Source organism: Centroberyx affinis, unplaced genomic scaffold (genome assembly GCF_046629955.1).
Source record: "Centroberyx affinis isolate AG114_WGS23_722 - 3 ecotype Tasmania unplaced genomic scaffold, CSIRO-AGI_Caff_v1 ptg000751l_1, whole genome shotgun sequence".
NCBI lineage: Eukaryota > Metazoa > Chordata > Actinopteri > Beryciformes > Berycidae > Centroberyx > Centroberyx affinis.
Window position 1 is genome coordinate 73,306 of NW_027279364.1, and position 21,049 is coordinate 94,354.

Here is a 21,049-nt window from a genome sequence, read left to right on the forward strand (position 1 = left end):
CAGGTTGAGCTGCAAACTCAGTGCACTACAGTATGCGGTGGGTGGACATGGTGCTGAGGGGATGAAGCACTGATCAAACATGCTGTATGAAGACAGGGAAGCCTGAGAATCAAAGCTACTGTAATCCGGTGTATTCATTTTCAATTTCAACTCTTTAATTTAAAAGCAAAGTCCAGTGATTTTTCGTGGTCAACGACCTATTTTAAGAAATTGTTGCTGTCACCCCCATGGAAGTGTTATATTAAGCCCCCCTCCTCCCCGCCCCCCTTCTCCAGCCACAGCACGTCAACTAGGCTCCACCCACTACGGCGCATGAAAATGACGCCACGGAAGTAAACAAGAGCATGTCGCACAGGCAAATTCAAGCAAGAGGTGAGAATGTTTTTTATGAAGAGTTTTATTTTTTGAACCCATAATTGCATAATTTTAAACCAGTATCCAGGCATACATGTAGCAGCCACTTTGAATCCTCGTTGGATTTGAAACCAGCAGCGCACTGCAGCTCCAACGAGCTTAGCTAGCTCAGCTAATGTTATCTAAATTATTATAGGCTAAGTTACTCTGTTATTTCATAAGCAGTCCGTATTATGAAAACTGCAACCATGGCTGATTCACGTTGCCTTTACAGCTGCATTCACTATAATTTTATATAACTATGGATAACTGTACAAACTTTACATTTCATGGTTAAATCGTGTATGTTGTATTTCAGAAATGAACGGACAAGCCGACGTAGAAGTCGACTATAAGCGGAAATACAAAAATCTCAAACGAAAATTAAAATTTCTGGTCTATGTGAGTATAATCATGTTATTTTTAATATTTTCCAAAAAAGTCTATCTCTCCTTCTGCTCCATATTTATCTGATGTTGTTTTTCGTCTGGTTCAGGAGCAGGAGTGTTTCCAGGAGGAGCTGAGGAGGGCACAGAGAAAACTGCTCAAAGTGTCCCGGGACAAAAGGTGGGGATGAATTACAAGAAGCAAATGCATGTTAACCAATATAATGTAAACTTGAGCAAATAACAAGTGTACTCTCTTCTCTTCTAGCTTCCTCCTGGACAGACTGCTGCAGTATGAGAGGGTAGACGAGGACTCCTCAGGTGGTTACTGCATCTCATCCTCCAGGCACTCACAATAATTAAAATATGTTTCATTGCTGTATCAGTTACTGTGACATGCTTGCATTTTTTTTTTTTTAGAGATGTAGCTTTTCATGTGTAGTAGCCTATCTACTATTGTATGAGTAATATTTGTCTTGTGTCCCAGATTCAGAGGCGACAGCTTCTTCAGAAAACAGCGAAGGAGAGGGACTCAGGGAGAGGGAAAGAGAAAGAGATGGAGGAAAGAAGTAAGTTGGACGTTTTAATCAGATAAATCAGAGATTTGGCCCGACAATGAACATGGTCAGGCTCACGGATCAGGGTCAGCACTTGAAAGACCTATAGGTGTCCACATTTTCCTTGTATTTGACCTTAGAATTATGTGATATTAGTATAGTGTATGTATATAGTGTGTGAAGATACAATTTTCATGTAATTTGATTCATCCTATTTTCAGAAAATAAACAATTACTTGTGCTGATCCAAAGGACTGAATCTGAGACTTATGGCAATACCATAAGGTCACACAAAGAGATGCTGAAATCTCTTATTAAGTTGTAGAAAACCTTAATGTAATTAATAGTTAATTATAAACAAAATTACAATTTTTCTGTTTGGGGTCAGTTTAAAAAAAAAATTTGTTGGGGGGGGGGGGAGGGGGGGGCACCAACTGGGCCAGAGAAGACAAAAAGATGAATGATGAATGTTGGACTCTGAGAGAAGTTGAATATTCTCCACTGTTACACTAAACATACTCTGACTTTATCTCCATTTCTTGATTTGAACCCCTCTCTCGCGTCCTCTCAGGCGAAGGAGTAGTCCAGGTGCGAGCCTTCCCTCGTCATCGTCCCCCCATCTCTCCCTGCTGTCCCGTCCTGCTGTCAACCCCCTGCAGTCATCAGGCTCTGGACCCTACCTCAACACAGTGAGTTTCCTTCTCCACCTCTTATATATCTTAGTGCAGCCAGCAACGGTAACATTGTTGGCATTATCATCTCCCCATCAGCAAACATAATCCCTGCTTTGATTTGGCATTATTTATATAATTTGGTTATTTTGTCATTTTATTCATACGTTTTGTTTATCTCTTCCTTTTTTTTCTTTTGTTGGTTACAATGGCTTCATTGTCCTTGCATTGTCTCTGTACATTCTTGTGTGTATGTTTGTGTGCGTCTGTGTTTTTGTGTGTGTCTTGAAAATTGCCTATGCTTGTGTGCATGTGTGTGTTTGTGTGGTCAATTGGCATTCGGGGCCTGTGTGCGTGTTGGGCAGATGCCCTTCCCACCAGAGTATTTGGCTCCCCCAGCTGAACGAATGAAGAAAGAGAGAAAAACAAAGACGCCAAAAAACAAGAAAGAGACTTCGGGGAAGGTGAGAGAGGAAGAGGGGGAAAAGATGCTTAGAGAATAGAATATAGATATGTTGCTCAACTCATGCACACACACCACCGTTACATTTTATAGGTGGATGGGCCATGTATATAGTAGTAGGGTGTATTGTTGTCACCATATACATGCCAGGAATACAAGGAAGTTATAACGCGTCAGCCATTATGTTCTGCTTGGAGTCTCAACTATATTACTGAATGCACAAGAGGAAAAATATGAGGGGGAAAAAGTATTTATTACACACTGCATTACAATTTCAACATACTGCAAACCAAACACTGATGCAGTGTAACATATTTGTTTCCCATGATTGGTTACTTTTAACAATTTCACCATCACTCATGTTGCACAGTATTGCAGATGGGTTTCAATATACCACTTTCTGGGCAGTGTTTTTCTGGTGTTTATGCAATCTAACCTGGAGTAAAGGTGTTTTCAAAACACTGATGTTGAAGAAAAATTTGTTGACTAAGCTATTTTAAATTCAGCATACTGAAATGTAGTGCTGAAATGATTAGTCAATTTGATAGATTAATAGATCGACAGAAAATTACTTGATTATAATTTTGATAATCGATCAATTGTTTTAGTCATTTATCAAGTAAAAATATTTTAAAAAGCATTTGCTGGTTACAGCTTGACAAATGCTAAGATTTGCTGCTTTTCTCTGTTTCATATCATTATAAAATTAATACTTTGGCTGCTGGTCAGACTAAGTAAACAATTTTAAGAATCACTTTGGTAACTTGTGATGGGCATTTATCATTATTTTTGACATTTTATAGACTACATGATTAATTGAAAAAATAATTAATAGATTAATGGATAATGAAATTAATTGTTAGTTGCAGCTCTACTGAAATCCTTCAGTTATGAACTCTCCGCATGCTCTAACCCGAGTCACTGGGTAGATCTGTAATGCAGCCATTCATCCGTACCTCTTCTGTCTTCATCACATCTCCACCCTTCTCTCTGTCATTCCTAACCTATCTGTCTTATTCGGCACTCCTCTCAGGTTGTGGCCCCAATGACAGCTAATTACCCATCAGCCCATGCGGCCACTCCTGCGGCCAGCGGCCCGTTCAGCTGGGTTCCCAGACAGATGCTTAGCGGCGACGCTGCTGAGGAGGAGGGGGAGAGCGATGGAGACAGCGACAGAGGAGACGAAGACAGGGGGGAGGCAGATGAGGCAGAACTGGTCATTGATATCCCCAATGAGTGAGCCTGAGTGTGTGTGTTGATGTATTTGGGGTGTATGTCTACGTATTTGTGAGCAAAAGACAGAATGTGATTGTATATATTTCTGTATTCAGCAACCCATTCCACATTTCAAAAGCAGAGCCAAGCTCCCCCCTGTGGACGTTTGCTTAACTGCAATATCACGGCAAAACAATCTCCCAGAGAAATGTGGCGTTCAGTCATTATGTTGATAATTTATTCATTGACAACAACAGAGCAACAAAGTAGCTTGCAGGAAAGCATCGCTTCCGTGGGATATCTGGGTGTTTTGTCTCTGACGTGGTCTCTAGCTACCTGCTGATCATATTTTTGGCACAACAGTCTAGCTATGCACAAACTGTGTGACTACAACTAGGTGTGTCTCCCTTGGAGAGAGATTGATGAGCGGTTTTTTTCTGTCTAACCTCCATGTCAGACTTAGTGTATTAGAAGTATTATAGCTCATAGTGTTTCACAATGATAGAGATATTTTGAGGTTTAAAATCTTATATCTGCTTTGCTCTTACAAGGATTTATGAAACATGTCTGGCATTTGGAATTATGTTCATGATTTGTTTTTGTTTTTTTACTAAATGTTGAAATCAATACTTTTCCCTCTTTATGGAGATGTATTTTATTTTTACCCATGATGTATCAAATTAAAATGTTATCATTTCAGCTGACTAAGGGGCTTTTCTTTTTTTTTTTTTTTAGAGCTTAATGGGGTGTCAGGTTTCACTCTGCTCATCTGTTCATTCTGCTGACAACATGCTGCAGAGGCCATTATACCTAAAGCTTGTTTTGATTAGGGTTGTTGTCTGTCTGTCTGAAACATATCTTGTATTATACAGTTTTTGGTCTTGGTCTTGGTTTTTTGTCTTTAAAAAACAGTGAAAGTGCTCAAAACATTTGATAGTGTGACCCTTGCTGCAACCACCGCCCCACCCAGAACATCACACCCTTAAGCTCTCATACCAAAGTCATTGAGGTATGCTCTATTCTGTGTGAATACCTATTGCGTATAGAGAGTGTGTAGTGAGAACATGTGGTACTCTTATCGAAACAGATGAATGAGAAAAGATTGTGTAAACCTCATTTATGTTGGTTATTGCACATGAGTTTCTTGGCTTGGTTTCTCTCTTTTGTAAAGGAATCCTCATACCATCTTGACAGAAGCCCAGGGGTTCGCTGGGCTCATGTTGGCCATAACTCTTAAACAACTCAAAGGCAGTCTGGCTGGATTTAACTTCTTTTACAGGTCAAAAAGAGAAAGATTTTTTTTGTTTTGTTCCTCACTTGTGCTTTCGCAGACAAGGCTATGAGATTAGATGCGGATTGCTGTTTTTGTTTCATAACGATTTTGGAAAGAACACTGCAGTGCCAGCATCGTGTCTCAACAGGCATATTTGTAATATTTAGGAAGACAGCTGAAATCCTCAGGGCCATGAAAGGGATTGCTTTTTGTCTGGGAAGTTAGATTTCAAGATTCACTGCACTGCAGGGTGAGACTATGACCCATGACTTCAGGATTAAACTTTAATGAGGATTTCATTAGGAGACTCATATTTTGACCACATCATTGCATTTAGATGTCAGTTGCCGACATATAAGTGGAGACCGTCTTACACTGGGTTACTGTTGTGAAATGCCACATGATTTTAATTGAATTAAGTATTTCCAAGGAACTACTTGACTTGATATTGTACGGAGTCAGCACTTAAAGAAAAGGAGTGTGCTTTAACACAAATAATGAACCACTGAGCTTGTCAATCAAGTGACTAACCCATACACAAAAGGCATTGTTTGGGAATGCAGACATACAGGTAATTGACAGCTTTTAATGGGTGTGGGCTTGTGTACCTAACAGCAAAGGGAGTTAAAGGTGTAACCATAGAGAGAGAGGGAAAGGGGAGGGAGGGGTAAAGTTGAGGTGCAGCCAGAGGGAGTGAAAGGGGAGGAACTGACAGAGGGGGCGAGGTTGTCAGGCAGAGGGAAATGAAAGACTAAGCGAGATTGTGCACACTCACTCAGAGCACAGTTGACATTAAAAGAAGACAGACATGGTTGGAGACAAGCTGGAAGAAAGAACAGGAAGCGAGTGAGGAAAAACAACAAGCCCTCCACAGAGCTTGCCAACCTGGGCCACCATTATCTTTCCTATCTAAATACGGAAACCTCTGGATAATTTATAAGCCTCTCCCTCTCTCTGGGCGTGTGTGTGTGAGTGTGTGAGAGAGAGAGAGAGAGAGAGGGGGGAGTTGCTGAGCTCACCACCACCATGCTGTGTCCTGCTGCTGTCAATGCAGCTGCGGTGGCTGGCTGGCTGCTGGCAGTGCTGGGCCTGGGCCTGTCTCTTCCAGCTGAGGACGACTCAGAGCCAGGCTTCTCCCTCTGCAGCCACTGCTTCTACAGACAGACGGCCCCTCAGGGAGCCTCTGCAGGGCCACGGCTGCGGCCCCGCTGCCACAGTCTGCCCGGGGGACAGGCGTTTGCCACTCTTTACAGCCCGACCTGTGACACAGCTGTCTACTCTGCCTTCCGTCTTAGCCACGGATGGACAGAGAGAGGGGGAGAGGAGGGAGAAGAGCTCCTGGTAAGGACACATCTATCATGTCGTTAAAGAAAATGGGTGCTATCTGCAGTCGTGATGGGATGCGCCATCAGAAGTGACCTCATAGATTGGGGTTATGGAGTTTATGCAGTTTCAGAGTAGGTGTAAACATTGTAAACAATCAACTCTGGTAATTGACTTCAAATCATGTGACAATGTTAAAGATACAATATAAAAACAAAGAGATAATGTGTGTGAAACAAGCCTTTTTGAAATGGTAAACAAAGACAGACAGCTGGAAATGGTTGTTAAAGATTTGACCTCCTTACATTAATATCAAAGATTGTTTACTACATAATGCTAGTGAAACAAGCTGGCATCATCCTGAATTATTGTGTAATATAGAAACATTTGTTATGAGCAAATAACTTGTCTGAAATTTATTAAGCAATTAAATTGTATTCATTAGTATTTATAGCTATTAATTCATAAGCAATAAATAAGTAGTTGGTAATAACTACACTTTGATAGATTTTTGTATTACACTCATACTTGAACAGTTCTGTTTTGACCATTTTCTTCCTCCAGACAGGGAATGAAGAAGATGACGTTAAAGTACCAGTGCCAGCTCTACTCAGAGGAAGTGGGAGTGCATCTCAGCTGGTCTCCCCTGCAGACTCCCCTTTTCAAAACTGGGACTCCACAGTCACAGCACTGGTCCGGTCGAGCGTCATTCCCCGGTGCAGCGCTTTAGGGGGTGACCTCTACATCCTGACCGGAGCTGCAGGAGATGGAGGCGAGGAATGCAAGTGGCAGTTGCTGTGGTCTGCAGTGTGTTGCTCTGTCTCAGGGGGGGAGGGAGGGTTCAGTGTGGGGTTAGTCAGAGACACAGGGGAAGGGGAGAGGGAAGTTAGCGTGAATGAGCTGGAGGAGATGCTTGGGGTGGCGGAGCTGTTCTCTGAGGGGTGCGGAGGAGCAAATGGGGAGACTGAGGGAGGCATTGTGGGTCTTCACAGCGAGGCGCTCCCTGGAAACACAGAAACACTGGATTCAGATACTACTGGTCAAGACGTAGGAGGGGAACAGGTGGATTCAGATACTGCGGGTCAAGATTCAGATGAGGAGAGCAGAGAGGCACCGATCACGGGAGAGCAGGTGGCCAGTCTTGATGATGCTCAGCCAGAGGAAGTTCAAGTTGCTGACGTCACACGAGAAACTGCAGCAGAGGAAGTGACATCAGAGAGCGGCGGTGAAGCGCAGGGTGACGGGACACACTCGGAGGCTGCCGGATCCGAGTCTCCTCAGTCTTCAGATGGCTATGAGACTTTGGCTGCAGAGGAGGCGGACACAAACTCCAGCAGCACTCTGGTCTACATCATCTCCTCCACCTACTCCCTCCTCACGGCTCCACTCCGCCCCGTGGTCTCCACCGTCACACAGCTGCCTGGACAGGTGATACAAGTCAAAGAACCATTTGCACTTATATTTAAGCTTTATTTAACCAGGAAATTAAATGACAAACAAATTCATATCTATGATGATGGACTGGCAAGAGGCAAAAGAATAAAATGTAATAATAATAATAATCATACATATTATTATTATTACATTAGTAATACTAGTAGTAGCAATATAATTGTATTAATTATCAGTATAATAATTAATCAATAAATATAACATAACAGGGAGACAAGGTAAGAAGCCTAGTAGTTCGCAGAAAACATAATAAAAACAGTAATGCAACAACAACAAGGACACCATGAAAATCTATTAAAACGTGGCAAAAACATACAACAACCCTTGCAGAGGAGTTAGTGTTGTCATTTTGCTGAGAAACAGCTGCATGTGTGCCTGTACATGTCTGTGACAGAGTCCTTGAAGGCAGAGAGAGATTAAATTTGTCCAATCATTCCAGTCACTGGGAGCAGCAAACTGGAATGACAAGTGGCCAAGTGAGGTTTTAACTCTAATAATAATGATGATAAGACATTTTATTTCTATAGCGCTTTTCAAGATACTCAAATACACTTTACATGAAATAGTATGAGCATAGATAAAAACAGTGTACAAATATATAGCAAGTAAAAAACTACACTAAAAACAGCTAGAAAAGCAAACAAAACAAGGGATAGGTCAATAAAGCAAGGCACAAGAGACGAAGAAGATACTGTAGAAACATGGGCCAGGAAGGAGAAATAGAGTCAGATATTAAAAGCAATTTTGAACTCTTTTGAACTACATTGCATCCCCTATGGTCTGTGTGTCGTTTCGTTTTAATCAAGCCTCGTTGTCTCGCCTCCTCTCATCTTGACTCAGGTGACCTACGTGCTTCAGGAGGACCTTGGCGTTCTCTGTGCGCTTCCCGGAGACACCTTCTCCCTGCTCCACCTCGTGACCTCTGACCTGGTGTCCGGGCTGGGCTCGGCTGCTGACATGCTGCTGGATCTCGGGGGCACCTGCTGCTCCAACATATACTACTGCGCCTCCTCCATGGTGGAAGCCCTGCTGACCAGCTGCCACACCGGGGTCACTGGCGTGGGGACCCTGGCCGGCGACACGGTGGGCATATTCGGCGACGCTGTGGATAACGCTTGGTGGGTGACCAGGTTCTTTGGAGGGCGGCTGTGGGAGCAGAGCGAGGGCTATGTGGGGACGGTGATGTCGGAGATGGGGGGTCAGGCGAAAGCTGTGGGTGGAGGGCTGGGGAGGCTGGCGTGGAGAAGTGGGAATGGGGTGGGGAATGTGGTTAGGATGGGAGGGGGTTTAGTAATGGGGACTGTTGAGGTGATCGTTGGAGCAGTAAGGGGGGCTTTTGGGCACGAGTCAGACTGATGGGAGGAGAATCCAGACTCCAGATGATGGCCACCTATAACAAACTGTTGTGGGTTTTCTCCAGTTTTGTTTCGTAAATGTCTTCAGCACATGGGAGTGAGAAAAAAGAGGAAAGAAAACATATGAATTTGATATATGCTACTGAAATGACGCCTTTGTTGTTATGGAGGGATGACCACATTTTCTTTGAAGCTGATTGAATTACACATTTCTTCCCTAAATAAGAAGTCCTACACGTGTTACTACACCTACACTGTCCAAAGTAATATATTTGAGAGGTGAGACAAGTTACTCAGCTGTAATTTGGAAAAACTGTGCTTCAATTCAGTTTTGTTGTTATTGCTGTAACAAGGCTTCTGGGAGTGTTTGTTCAAGACAACTCTTGTATGATAAAGATGTTTGTTTACGTGTGTTTGATTAAAAGAGAATGCTGCCTTATTGTACCATTTCGTCCTTTGTGATTTGTTTTTCATATGGAAATGTTTCTCTCTACAAACCAACACCATTTGTTAGTGTATCTGTGTAACATTAATTTACAACATCAGAAGTAGCCTAAAAATATATTAAAATGTATTATTATTATTATTATTATTATTATTATTATTATTATTATCATTATTATTATTATTAGTAGTAGTGGTAGTAGTAGTAGTAGTAATAGTAGTAGTAGTAATAGTATCATTATTATGATTATATATATATATATATATATATATATATATATATATATATATATACAATATTATTTTATTTTTTATTATAAATAAGATGAATGAGACAAGGCACTTTATAGACTTCCTCAGTGTGGCGGAAGCAGCGGATCAGCGGGTCCTGAAACCCGGAACACATTTCCCACATTGCATCAGACGGCAGAGTGGCAGAGAGGACTCATGTGGGTCTGCATTGTATGCTAACATAAGCTGACGTCTCTTTCGGTTTCAAAGGTAAGGACAACTTCTTACAAAACTTTTCAATAAGAAGTCCTGTATTTCACGAAGACTATCCGTAGAGATACTTTAATATATATGTATATATATATATTATTGCGTGAAAATGAGCCGGGGCGCATCATGCAGTTATTTAGCTAACGTTATAGCAACTCGTCAAAGTTTCTCTCCTGGTTAGCTAATCTAGTTAGCCTGTTTCGCATGAGTTTCGTCAGCTTGCAATACTTTGACAGGTGCCAGAGATCAGCTTGGCAAAAGATGAGCCAGCTAGCTAGCCAGTTAACGTGGCTCTCTTCCACTTTGACCGATGCAGACAAGTATGGGACACTAATCGCTGCCATAAATATATTTTAATTTGTTTGTTTACATGGCTTGCTAACATTACCCTCCATATATTTTTTTGCACGTCCTATATTGTTTTCTAGATGTCGGCAGCGGCACTGTCTCACTAATATGACATGCATACACACTCACTCACCCACCTAGGTACCATTATCAGTTTCAGAACGGCTTTATTAGCATGGCAAAAGTTACTTGTACTGCCAAAGCATTCATGGATATTAAGATCCATGAATTAACAACTAATGTACACAAGTAAAAGCAAGTTTATCCACACAATTTATACACACAAATTACAAACATCAGCTGTCTCTCTCCACCAGAGATGGCCTCTCTCTACGTGTCCCCTCACCCCGATGACTTCAGGAGCCTCCTAGCTCTTCTAGCTGCAGAGTTTTGTCCCTCCTCCCGTCCCCGGACCATCACAGAGGACCCTCCCGCGTCCCTGAACGCCCGCTCCAGACCCACCCTGGTGCTGGGCTCCGGGGAGGGTGACTCCGTGCTGAGCGGGGCCAATGCTGTGGCCTGGTACCTGGCCTCTCAGGGGAAGAGGGCCGGTGTGGATGCCAAGCAGCAGAGCCAGGTGTGGCAGTGGCTCAGCTTTGCAGACAATGAGCTCACTCCTGTGTCGGGTGCTGTCGTCTTCCCGCTGATGGGGATGATGGGAGTGGATAAGAAGGTGAGGGACGGGAACCCAGACCCACACGTCCACATGCACATCACTTGCTCTCGTTAGGTTTCATTTTAAGTCGACTTGCTGTTCTTTCCCAGCTCCAGCAGAGTTCTCGTGCAGAACTGCTGCGTGTTCTAAAGGTTCTAGACCAGGCTCTGGAACCCAGAACCTTCCTGGTGGGAGAGAGCGTCACCCTGGCTGATATGGCTGTAGCAACTGCTGTCCTCCTGCCATTCAAATATGTACGTGAGGTTCACTTGCTTTTGCAACGCCTTGTTGTCATACCTGTTTCTCCACCTAGTTGATTATTTATTTTTTTCTGTTTCCTTACTCTGGGCAATTCAGAACTGAAGTATCTCAGTCACCTTACCTGACCGTCAACATTTGACTGCGCTGTAAATCAGTCAGCGTTGTTTTTTTCACATTTTTTTTCTTTTTCTTGTTAGGCATTGGAGCCACCAGACAGAAAGGTCTTGACCAACGTTACCAGGTGGTTCACGACCTGCATCAATCAACCGCAGTTTCTCAAGGTCTTGGGGAAGATCAGCCTGTGTGAGAAGATGGTACCTGTCACACCGAGGACGAATGCTGCTGCTAATGCCAATGCTGCTAATGCCGTTCCTGCTGCTGACGATGCCAGTGCCACAGCCAACGGTCAGGCTCTCCCTTTTATGGATGTCGCAGTTTATGAGTATTGCCTTTGTGTGTAAATACCGAGTGTGTGCAGTATCATGATTTTAGAAATCCTTCCTTATTCAGGCCCACCAAAGACAGAAGCTCAGCTGAAGAAGGAGGCTAAGAAGAGAGAAAAGATGGAAAAATTCCAACAGAAGAAGGAAATGGAGGAGAAGAAAAAGAAGCAGGCACCGACAGAGGTAAAGAAACTAGGTTAACCTTAACCAGAATTTCAGTGCAACTTCAAAAAACATAAATGTGTACAGATATCAACAATGTTTTTTAGGCATAGGTTGCAGTCTTGTTTCCTTCCTGTTGATGAACTGGCCAAACGGGTTTGTTCTGTTTTTTCTTTCAGAAAAAGGCCAAACCTGAGAAGAAGGAGTTGGGAGTGATCACATATGACGTCCCTACCCCACCCGGGGAGAAAAAAGGTGCTTTATCAGATGAATGCTTTATCATTACAAGTTTAAGACTAGGAATGTATGTGTTAACCCCTTATCTCCCTCTCCTGGTGTCAGATGTTGTCAGCCCGCTTCCTGACTCCTACAGTCCCCAGTATGTGGAGGCTGCCTGGTATTCATGGTGGGAGAAGCAGGGATTCTTCAAGCCTGAGTATGGGGTGAGGCAGTCCTTCCACTCCCACTGTATCAGCACAACAGAATATGCCATAAATTTTGTTGTTAAGTGCAACCAGCAGTACTATATTAATGTGTGTCTCTCTCCCCTACTTTCTGCAGAGGAAGAGTATCAGTGAGCCGAACCCTCGTGGCGTCTTCATGATGTGTATCCCTCCACCTAATGTGACTGGATCTCTTCACCTGGGTCACGCCCTTACCAACGCCATCCAGGATTGTCTGACCAGATGGTAACTTAAAATTTAACTGATTGTAAAAACCTGAAAGTCATATTCATATTTTCAGTGAGACTTTGTTTGCGTAGGATTTCAGTCCCATCCCATTTAAGTCTTGCTCGTTGAGGTGTGGAAGTGGTGTGGTGGAATCAGTGTGCTCTCCTCTGTCCGTCCAGGCACAGGATGCGAGGCGAGACCACCCTGTGGAACCCTGGCTGTGATCACGCTGGCATCGCCACCCAGGTGGTGGTGGAAAAAAAGCTGATGAGGGAGAGGGGCATGAGCCGCCACGACCTGGGCAGGGAAAACTTCATCCAGGAGGTCTGGAAGTGGAAGAACGAGTGAGTGGAGGAGACGTGGAAAGTCTGTAGTTGGAGAAATACTTGGAAGGAAGACTCAATCATAACTTGGCAGTTTTCGTTTTTCAGGAAGGGAGACCGCATCTACCACCAGCTGAAGAAGCTGGGCTCCTCTCTGGACTGGGACAGAGCTTGCTTCACTATGGACACTGTGAGGATCTGAAGTCTCTGAACTCTACTACTAAGTCTGAAGATATATTCCTTGTTCTCACGGCTATACGTTTTTCTCTATCTAGAAACTTTCCTATGCAGTCCAAGAGGCCTTTATCCGTATGCATGAGGAGGGAGTGATCTACAGGAGCAAGAGGCTGGTCAACTGGTCCTGCACCCTGAACTCGGCCATCTCTGACATCGAGGTAAGTCTGTGTGTGCATGCATAGCCCTCTGATATACCTGCTTTAGGACTATAATGGTATCGTATAACCAACACTACTTTGCCAGTGCTGGCCATGCTGAGCTGTCTTGACTAAGTCTGCTGGTTGGTTTGCAGGTGGATAAGAAGGAGCTGACTGGCAGGACTCTTTTGCCAGTGCCTGGCTACAAGGAGAAAGTAGAGTTTGGAGTGTTGGTGTCTTTCGCCTACAAAATAGATGGATCAGGTGGGTGAACACAAGGAGGACAAGGAGGAGCGAAGATGCCTTTTGACCACTTGAGTCTGAGGTTTCTTTACATTGTACTTAGGGCTGGGCGATAATTCAATATTATCGTTTATCGCCTTTCAGTGGAATCATATCGTGATGATATGGTGATTTTAGGATATTGTGACACACAATTCTGCTGTCTAAATTGATGATTAATGAGGTGTGGTAGGAATATTATTTGAAAAATCACACCTGCCATTATCTTTCAGTTCAATGGGGTGAATATTAATGTGATTAATTAACATTATTTTGCATACATGAGCCATATTGTGCTATATACAGTACTGTGCAAAAGTCTTAGGCACCCTAGATTTTTTTATATAAATTTCTTAGAAGTATTAGATGTTTATTTGTTTTCTGCATTAGTGTGTCAGTAAACTGCTGTTTATTGTAAATTTTTGATATTCAGAAACTTTTCATTTCATTAGTTTTGAAAGCGTCTTCACTTTATGGATTTCTTTGACATATGCCTAAGACTTTTGTACAGTACTTTATATCAATATTAAAAAAGCTTGATTATGATTATGGTGATATTGATTTCAACCATATCGCCCAGCCCTAATTGTACTATCTCTCTCTGTCCCTCAGATGAGGAGGTGATCGTGGCCACAACTCGTATCGAGACCATGCTGGGAGACTCTGCTGTAGCTGTCCACCCTGATGACACCCGGTATCAGCACCTGAGGGGGAAAACGGTGCTGCACCCCTTCTGTGACCGCAAGATGCCCATTGTCTTCGATGACTTTGTGGACATGAGTTTTGGAACAGGTAGGCATGGTTACAGGAACAGAGTAGCTGCCTGTGGGCCTGCAGTTGGACCTGTGTGCTGAGAATAAGTAATCATAACAAGTCGTTAAGCCAGGCCACTTCCCTCATTACTGCTGTTCTCTCTTGCTCGTCTGTATCTCTCCTGTCTCTCTCCACTATCTCTCGTTCAGGTGCTGTCAAGATAACCCCAGCCCATGACCATAATGACTACGACGTTGGAGAGAGACATAATCTGGCCTTCATCAACATCCTGGATGAGAATGGCCTGCTCATTAACGTTCCTCCTCCCTTCCTGGTATAGTGTCTCATTATCGTCTGTCCCCCTGCAGAGTGTGCATTTCTGACGTGACACTAAAAAGTCAGGATGCTTGGTAATAAGTGTGGTAAAGTGATTTTTTTTTAATTTTTTTTTGTTCTTTACTATTCCTTCTGTCCCACAGGGTATGAAGCGATTTGAGGCCAGGAAGGCAGTGCTTCAGGCTCTAAAGGACAGAGGCCAGTTCAAAGAGATCAAAGACAATCCTATGGTGGTACCAGTCTGCAGGTCAGTTGTGTGTGTGTGTGTGTGTGTATGTGTGCGTGAGTGGAGGATAAGATATTTGTGTTTGAAATCTTCTCTATAAGATCCTCTTTTAAGCCCCTGTGTGTGTGTGTGTGTTCCCCATCAGTCGCTCCAAGGACATCGTGGAGCCCCTGCTGAAGCCTCAGTGGTATGTGAACTGCACAGACATGGGCAAGCAGGCCGCAGACGCCGTCAGAGAGGGGCGGCTCAAAATCATCCCGGACCACCACCTCAAGACCTGGTTCAACTGGATGGACAACATCAGGTGATTATCTCTCCTTGTTTTTAATCTATTTCTTCTCAATTTTACACTTATTCCTGTATACTTCAAAATAGGGCTGAACAATTATGACTAAAATGATAATGCCAATTATTGTTATCATAATTATTGGTTTCTATGGTTTTGGGGACAAAATCATTGCATGTTTGGCCTCATAACAATATCTTTCCAAATACAGTGAGCATTTTAAATTAAATGTTTCACTATGGAAGATATGCCAATATTCTATGATTATAAACTATGGAAATTAAACTCAGAGTAGATTATTCTCTACATTTAATTATGTAGATCTGACTTCAAAATTCTATCCATCTGTCTTCCCCTCCCTCTCAGGGACTGGTGCATCTCTCGTCAGCTGTGGTGGGGTCACAGAATCCCTGCTTACTTCGTCACTGTCAACGACCCCTCTGCGAAACCAGGAGAGGTACGCACAGATAAACACTCTTTGCGTACCCATTATGCAGGTCTCAGTCTCCTCTCCTTTCTTTTCCTCTTTTTTTTTTTTGTTTTTTGCTCAAACTTTCTCTCTTCCCTCTAGGACATGGATGGGCATTACTGGGTGAGTGGGAGGACGGAGGAGGAGGCCAGGGAGAAGGCAGCCAAACGCTTCAATGTGTCTGCAGACAAAATCGCCCTCAGGCAGGGTAAGATCTAGTACTTATTCATTAAGCACTGACTGTACTACCATGCCACTATCAATATTCACACAAATAAACTCTATATTCACAAAGTTTAGATAATGTTTTTTTCCTGTGTTTCAGATGAGGATGTTCTAGACACTTGGTTCTCCTCTGGTATTTTCCCCTTCTCCATCTTCGGATGGCCTAATGAGGTAAGATATTAAGTGAGAACATCCGGCTTTATACTCGTATACAGGGCGCCTTCATTTTGACTTGCTCTGATGTGGTCTGATGCTACTTTGAGCTGTGAAACCACCTGCTGCCCCATCATAATGGCATAGCCATAGGCAAGGGAATACTGAATATTTTTAAGTTTGTTGATCAGTGTCTCAGATTCAGATCCAGAAAGCTTTATTGTCTATCAGAAAATTGTCTTTGACGTGCCTCATAAAAAAGACATAAAAAAGATAACACATAAAAACAAATAAACAGAAATAAGGGTTAAAAACATACATAATGGGTATGTGCCCAAAATGTCGTAAAAATTAAACTTAAAAATTTTCTGAGCACACATTCAGTTTCTCATTTTTACATTAAAAAGGTTTAGACCAATGTCACCTTTTAATGTGTCATGTGTAATACATGACTTTTTGTCTATTTTTTTTTTGCTTTCCTTAGTATGTTGTATGTATTTCTGTCATAAATGTTGGTGTTTGTGTTCTCCCTTTAGACCCAAGACCTGAATGTGTTCTACCCCGGCACCCTGCTGGAGACGGGACATGACATCCTGTTCTTCTGGGTTGCTCGCATGGTGATGATGGGCCTCAAACTGACCGGCAAGCTGCCCTTCAAAGAGGTGAGGCCAATGCGGACTGCCAACAGGGCAATATAATGCAATAGAATATGATATTAGTATTCTTAGCTGGACATGGATAAGTAATAATATTTTTGTTTTTTTTGTTTTTTACAGGTGTATCTGCATGCAGTGGTGAGGGATGCTCACGGAAGGAAGATGAGCAAATCTCTGGGCAACGTTATTGACCCTCTGGATGTTATCACAGGCATCTCCCTAGAGGTAACGTATAGACACACTTAGATGCACACCCAGATAGACAGAAATACTGTACACTCACACACACACAGACACACACACTCTTTCCCTTTCTCCCCTTTGGGTTGTCTTTTACACGGTCACCACATGCACATTGCTCCCCTGAGGCCCATAGTTTTATGTAAGCTTTATTAAGCACCTTTTTCTGCTTCCGACAAGCTTTTATTGAGCCCATCAATCTCCTCGCCAGTTGGGAGGGAGCAGCTCAGTCAGACGAGGCAGCCTTGCCCTCTAGAGGGCACTGAAGGACTTGTATTAAGCCGCACTTCCCCTGTAACATTTCCTTTTTAAAGAGCCTTGTCCAGCCTATCCAATTAAAACATAAAAAAACAGTTCAAAAAACAGTTGAAATGGATTTATCATTCTAAAAATAAGTTGTTGTTGAACAAACATAACATCTCTTTACCTTTTATTGGCGACCATCCCTCCCCCTCCTTCCCCCCCCCCCCCCTCCCTTGCTCCCTCCCTTGCTCCCTCCCTTGCCCCCTCCCTTGCTCCCTCCCCTCTAGGGTCTTCATGCCCAGTTGAAGGAGAGTAACTTGGATCCATTAGAGGTGGAGAAGGCCAAGCAGGGCCAGAAGTCCGACTACCCCAGTGGCATCCCAGAGTGCGGCACAGACGCTCTCCGCTTCGCCCTGTGTGCCTACACTAGCCAAGGTAAAACTCATTTACCTTTTTCTCTTTCTTTCTTACTGGCCAACAGCCTTGGAAAATATTTGCATCTTAACCTTGACTTCAGAAAATGTCAAAATACTGTCCAGCTGTACTTGAAAATGAGCATTAGAATGCTATAACAAGGCTACAAATAGCAACTCAGTGTATTAAATAGTTTAGAAATATTTAATATATTTCTTAACACAGAAATATATTGATTATTCCTGTCTGTGTCTCTCAGGCAGGGATATCAACCTGGATGTCAACCGCATCTTGGGTTACCGTCACTTCTGCAACAAACTGTGGAACGCTGTGAAGTTTGCCATGAAGACACTGGGAGACAACTTTGTACCATCAGAGAAAGCCCAGGTGAGACCAGGGTAAAAGATGGAGGGAGAAGAGAAGGGAGCATAAACAAAGACTGCACCATATTTATATTCATCCAGTGACATCCCCACCATACTTTGACCGAACCAGCTATTTTTTTTTTTTTACCCTTATTTATCTGGAGAAGGTTTGCTTTGCATGTATGCTGTCTTTCAGAATTGCCCTGCTTTGTATTCATATAGTTGGACACATTCACACCTGAGAGCTACCCAGTACCACCAGTCTTTTCTGGTGCGGGTTAAAATGCCATTCTGAAGGGCATGTCAGCCTTCTGCCCAGATTACTTCAACTGTTCCAGACACGTTACCTATCTGACCTTTAGGCCACTGCCCTCCAAAACAGTATTTTTACTGAACTTGTACGTTTCTTTACTCTCAACACCTCCTCGTTCTCCACTTCAATCCTCCCAGTTGTCAGGAGAGGAGAGCGTGTCAGACAGGTGGATTCTGTCCAGGCTGAGTGCGGCTGTGGGTCTCTGCGGCGCTGGCTTCCAGGCCTACGACTTCCCAACCATCACCACCGCCATCTACAACTTCTGGCTCTATGAGCTCTGTGATGTCTACCTGGTAGGGCTGCAACTAACGATTATTTTCATTGTCGATTAATCTGTCGATTATTTTCTCAATTAATCGATTAGTTGTTTGGTCTATAAAATGTCAGAAAATGGTGAAAAATGTCGATCAGTGTTTCCCAAAGCCCAAGATGATGTCCTCAAATCTCTTGTTTTGTCCACAACCCAAAGATATTCAGTTTACTGTCATAGAGGAGTAAAGAAACCAGAAAATATTCACATTTAAGAAGCTGGAATCAGAGAATTTTGACTTATTTTTCTTAAAAAGTTACTCAAACCGATTAATCGATTATCAAAATAGTTGGCGATTAATTTAATAGTTGACAACTAATCGATTAATCGTCGCAGCTCTACTACCTGGTAAGAAACTGTGTGATCGGCATGTGTGCATTCATCTTCAATTGATTACTGCATGTGAAGAATTATGTTTTTTGCAGAGGGAAAAACTGCACTGTAGTGTCTTGGTATCGACTCATTACCATAACACATTCCACAAATTTTTCTCATCTCCTCCCTCTCCAGGAGAGTGTGAAACCAGTGTTCAGCAAAGCAGAGGAAGACAGCGCCAGCCAGAGACAGGCCCTGGTGTGCAGACAGACTCTTTACACCTGTCTGGAGGTCGGGCTGCGCCTTCTGGCTCCCATAATGCCTTTCGTCGGCGAGGAACTCTTCCAGAGGTTACCACGACGACGACCCCAGGACAATCCCCCCAGCATCTCTGTAACACCCTACCCCGAAACCGATGAGGTGAGAGAAGGAAAGAGAAAAAGAGTGTGGTAAAATCTCAATGATGTGCAAACGATTGAACAGATTGTCGGAATTGAAGCACTACCGCCTGCTGCAATTTTGTTTTTTCCAAAGTGGAGCTGTTTCAGAAATTGAGAGAGCATCACTTGTTTTAGATATCATAGCTGCTGCAGTTCATCTTTTGGTGATGCTGTCGTTCCATCTTTGTGTTGCAGTTCTGCTGGCACAGCGAGGAGGTGGACCGGCAGATGGAGTTTGTAATGACTGTGGTCAAGACAATCCGTTCACTCAGGGCCGACTACAACCTGACCAAGACCCGTGCTGACTGTAAGATGACACACTCAAACTAATCCAAGAAAGTTAGTCAAAAAGAAAAGCATGAACTTTTAACTCTACATTAAAGACCAACTGTACATGATCTCACTAAAGGCATCACACTTAAATATACATTAATACAGATCTGACTGAAACACCACTGTGGTTATGCTAACAAGCCTTCATCACCTCAGTATGACAACCACAGGTATATGTACCTTGTCATTATGACACCTAACCTTCGACATGCCCCTTTCTCTGCCAGGCTACCTGCAGTGTATAGACTCTGAGACTGTGTCCCTGGTGGACAAGTACAGTCTGCAGATCCAGACCTTGTCTTACTCTCAGGCCATCATCCCTCTGACAGCCAACCAGCCTGTCCCAGAAGGCTGCGCTGTGGCCATCGCCTCAGACAGATGTACTGTCAACCTCATGCTCAAGGTGAGGGCCGGCAATCTGCCCCGTTCTCTGTGGATCCTCCCGTCTCTACTCCAGACCTGGGCCTAATAATATTTGGATACACTTGTTATGGTTTGTTTTAGCTTACTTGGGTCCCGGATGGGTGGAGTTTGCCATATACAACCATAAAATGAGCACTAGAGAGTTCAGACAATCAATGTTAAGTATTTAAAAGGAAGTTTGTATACCTTTCTATGATTGGCAACTTAGCTGACACTATCTGAACAGTCTAGATGCGGTAAACCCCCACCCATCTGGTACTCAAAGCACTAGGAAATATTTTCAAATGCTATTTGACCCAGGTCTGCTTGACTCCTCGAGTTTTATTTTATGTTGCTTCCTCCTTCTTGTCCTATTTTACTGACCTGAAATTGCAAGATTTAATATAAGTTACCAACTGTCCATCCTCCTTGTCTGCCATTTTCTCATTTCACCTTTTATTTCTCCAGGGTCTCATTGATGTGGAGAAAGAGGTGGCTAAGCTGATGACGAAGAAAGGAGACTTGGAGAAACAGATGGAGAAACTCACAGAGAAGATGGCAAAGAGCGACTACAAGGAGAAGGTGCCAGTGAAAGTGCAGGAGCTGGATGCTGAGAAGGTAGTAGGAAATTGAGTTGCAGGTTTTCTTCATGTGTTATGACTTATGAATGCATAAGTGACAGGGTAAATAATTATCATTTCCTTTTCTCTACAGCTACGCCAGAGCCAGATTGAACTTGAAAAAGTGAAAGAAGCCACAGACAACTTCAAGAAAATGATGTAACGTTCACCCATAATTATGTAATGTTAGGATTTCTTATATCCATCTGTTTTTTCTTGTCAATGTATTGTTAATTTTCAGAATGGATCTTGGAAAGGAATTAAATAAAGCTCCTGTTATAGACAATTGTCTTCAGCAAGGCATTGTTCCAATGCAATCTATTCATCTCCTGAGTCTTGTATAGTTTATCTGCATACTTTGTTAAGCACTAGAATCAAGTAAAGAACAGATGAGTTCA

General features: G+C 43.1%; 3 protein-coding genes across 4 annotated transcripts; all 3 read left to right on the plus strand.

Moving 5' to 3' along the window:
- Nucleotides 1–311: 311 nt before the first annotated feature.
- On the plus strand, nucleotides 312–4,382 carry ino80e (INO80 complex subunit E). Of its 2 annotated transcripts, XM_071519944.1 has the most exons (8): nucleotides 312–372; nucleotides 713–795; nucleotides 890–960; nucleotides 1,048–1,100; nucleotides 1,267–1,348; nucleotides 1,908–2,025; nucleotides 2,373–2,471; nucleotides 3,504–4,381. In XM_071519944.1, the coding sequence occupies exons 1-8, from the start codon at nucleotides 345–347 to the stop codon at nucleotides 3,708–3,710; spliced, it is 741 nt and encodes a 246-aa protein (XP_071376045.1). In that variant the 5' UTR covers nucleotides 312–344; the 3' UTR covers nucleotides 3,711–4,381. The 2 variants fall into 2 exon arrangements, with proteins under 2 accessions (XP_071376045.1, XP_071376044.1); XM_071519943.1 differs by lacking the exon at nucleotides 2,373–2,471 and having other exon boundaries at nucleotides 321–372; nucleotides 3,504–4,382.
- A 1,322-nt stretch (nucleotides 4,383–5,704) lies between these two features.
- On the plus strand, nucleotides 5,705–9,520 carry LOC139644548 (uncharacterized). The gene is made up of 3 exons (XM_071519942.1): nucleotides 5,705–6,299; nucleotides 6,846–7,709; nucleotides 8,574–9,520. The coding sequence occupies exons 1-3, from the start codon at nucleotides 5,985–5,987 to the stop codon at nucleotides 9,087–9,089; spliced, it is 1,695 nt and encodes a 564-aa protein (XP_071376043.1). The 5' UTR covers nucleotides 5,705–5,984; the 3' UTR covers nucleotides 9,090–9,520.
- A 438-nt stretch (nucleotides 9,521–9,958) lies between these two features.
- Nucleotides 9,959–21,043, plus strand: vars1 (valyl-tRNA synthetase 1). Its single transcript, XM_071519931.1, has 29 exons — nucleotides 9,959–10,033; nucleotides 10,699–11,054; nucleotides 11,147–11,290; nucleotides 11,495–11,702; nucleotides 11,808–11,923; nucleotides 12,082–12,157; nucleotides 12,245–12,345; nucleotides 12,464–12,591; nucleotides 12,753–12,917; nucleotides 13,005–13,086; nucleotides 13,172–13,291; nucleotides 13,426–13,534; nucleotides 14,165–14,344; nucleotides 14,515–14,639; nucleotides 14,785–14,888; nucleotides 15,013–15,171; nucleotides 15,520–15,610; nucleotides 15,725–15,830; nucleotides 15,948–16,018; nucleotides 16,537–16,662; nucleotides 16,777–16,881; nucleotides 17,427–17,574; nucleotides 17,813–17,940; nucleotides 18,369–18,524; nucleotides 19,052–19,276; nucleotides 19,492–19,603; nucleotides 19,857–20,032; nucleotides 20,500–20,649; nucleotides 20,746–21,043. Exons 2-29 carry the CDS (start codon nucleotides 10,701–10,703, stop codon nucleotides 20,812–20,814), a joined length of 3,834 nt encoding a protein of 1,277 aa, XP_071376032.1. The 5' UTR covers nucleotides 9,959–10,033; nucleotides 10,699–10,700; the 3' UTR covers nucleotides 20,815–21,043.
- Nucleotides 21,044–21,049: the final 6 nt, after the last annotated feature.

Coding starts and splice junctions, on each gene's coding strand:
- vars1 (XM_071519931.1), top strand. CDS start 10,701: ATGGCCTCTCTCTACGTGTCCCCTCACCCCGATGACTTCAGGAGCCTC. Junction 16,019..16,536: donor TCTTCGGATGGCCTAATGAG/GTAAGATATTAA, acceptor TTCTCCCTTTAG/ACCCAAGACCTGAATGTGTT. Junction 20,650..20,745: donor AGGAGCTGGATGCTGAGAAG/GTAGTAGGAAAT, acceptor TTTTCTCTACAG/CTACGCCAGAGCCAGATTGA.
- LOC139644548 (XM_071519942.1), top strand. CDS start 5,985: ATGCTGTGTCCTGCTGCTGTCAATGCAGCTGCGGTGGCTGGCTGGCTG. Junction 6,300..6,845: donor AGGAGGGAGAAGAGCTCCTG/GTAAGGACACAT, acceptor TTCTTCCTCCAG/ACAGGGAATGAAGAAGATGA. Junction 7,710..8,573: donor TCACACAGCTGCCTGGACAG/GTGATACAAGTC, acceptor ATCTTGACTCAG/GTGACCTACGTGCTTCAGGA.
- ino80e (XM_071519944.1), top strand. CDS start 345: ATGTCGCACAGGCAAATTCAAGCAAGAG. Junction 1,101..1,266: donor GGTAGACGAGGACTCCTCAG/GTGGTTACTGCA, acceptor CTTGTGTCCCAG/ATTCAGAGGCGACAGCTTCT. Junction 1,349..1,907: donor GAAAGAGATGGAGGAAAGAA/GTAAGTTGGACG, acceptor GCGTCCTCTCAG/GCGAAGGAGTAGTCCAGGTG.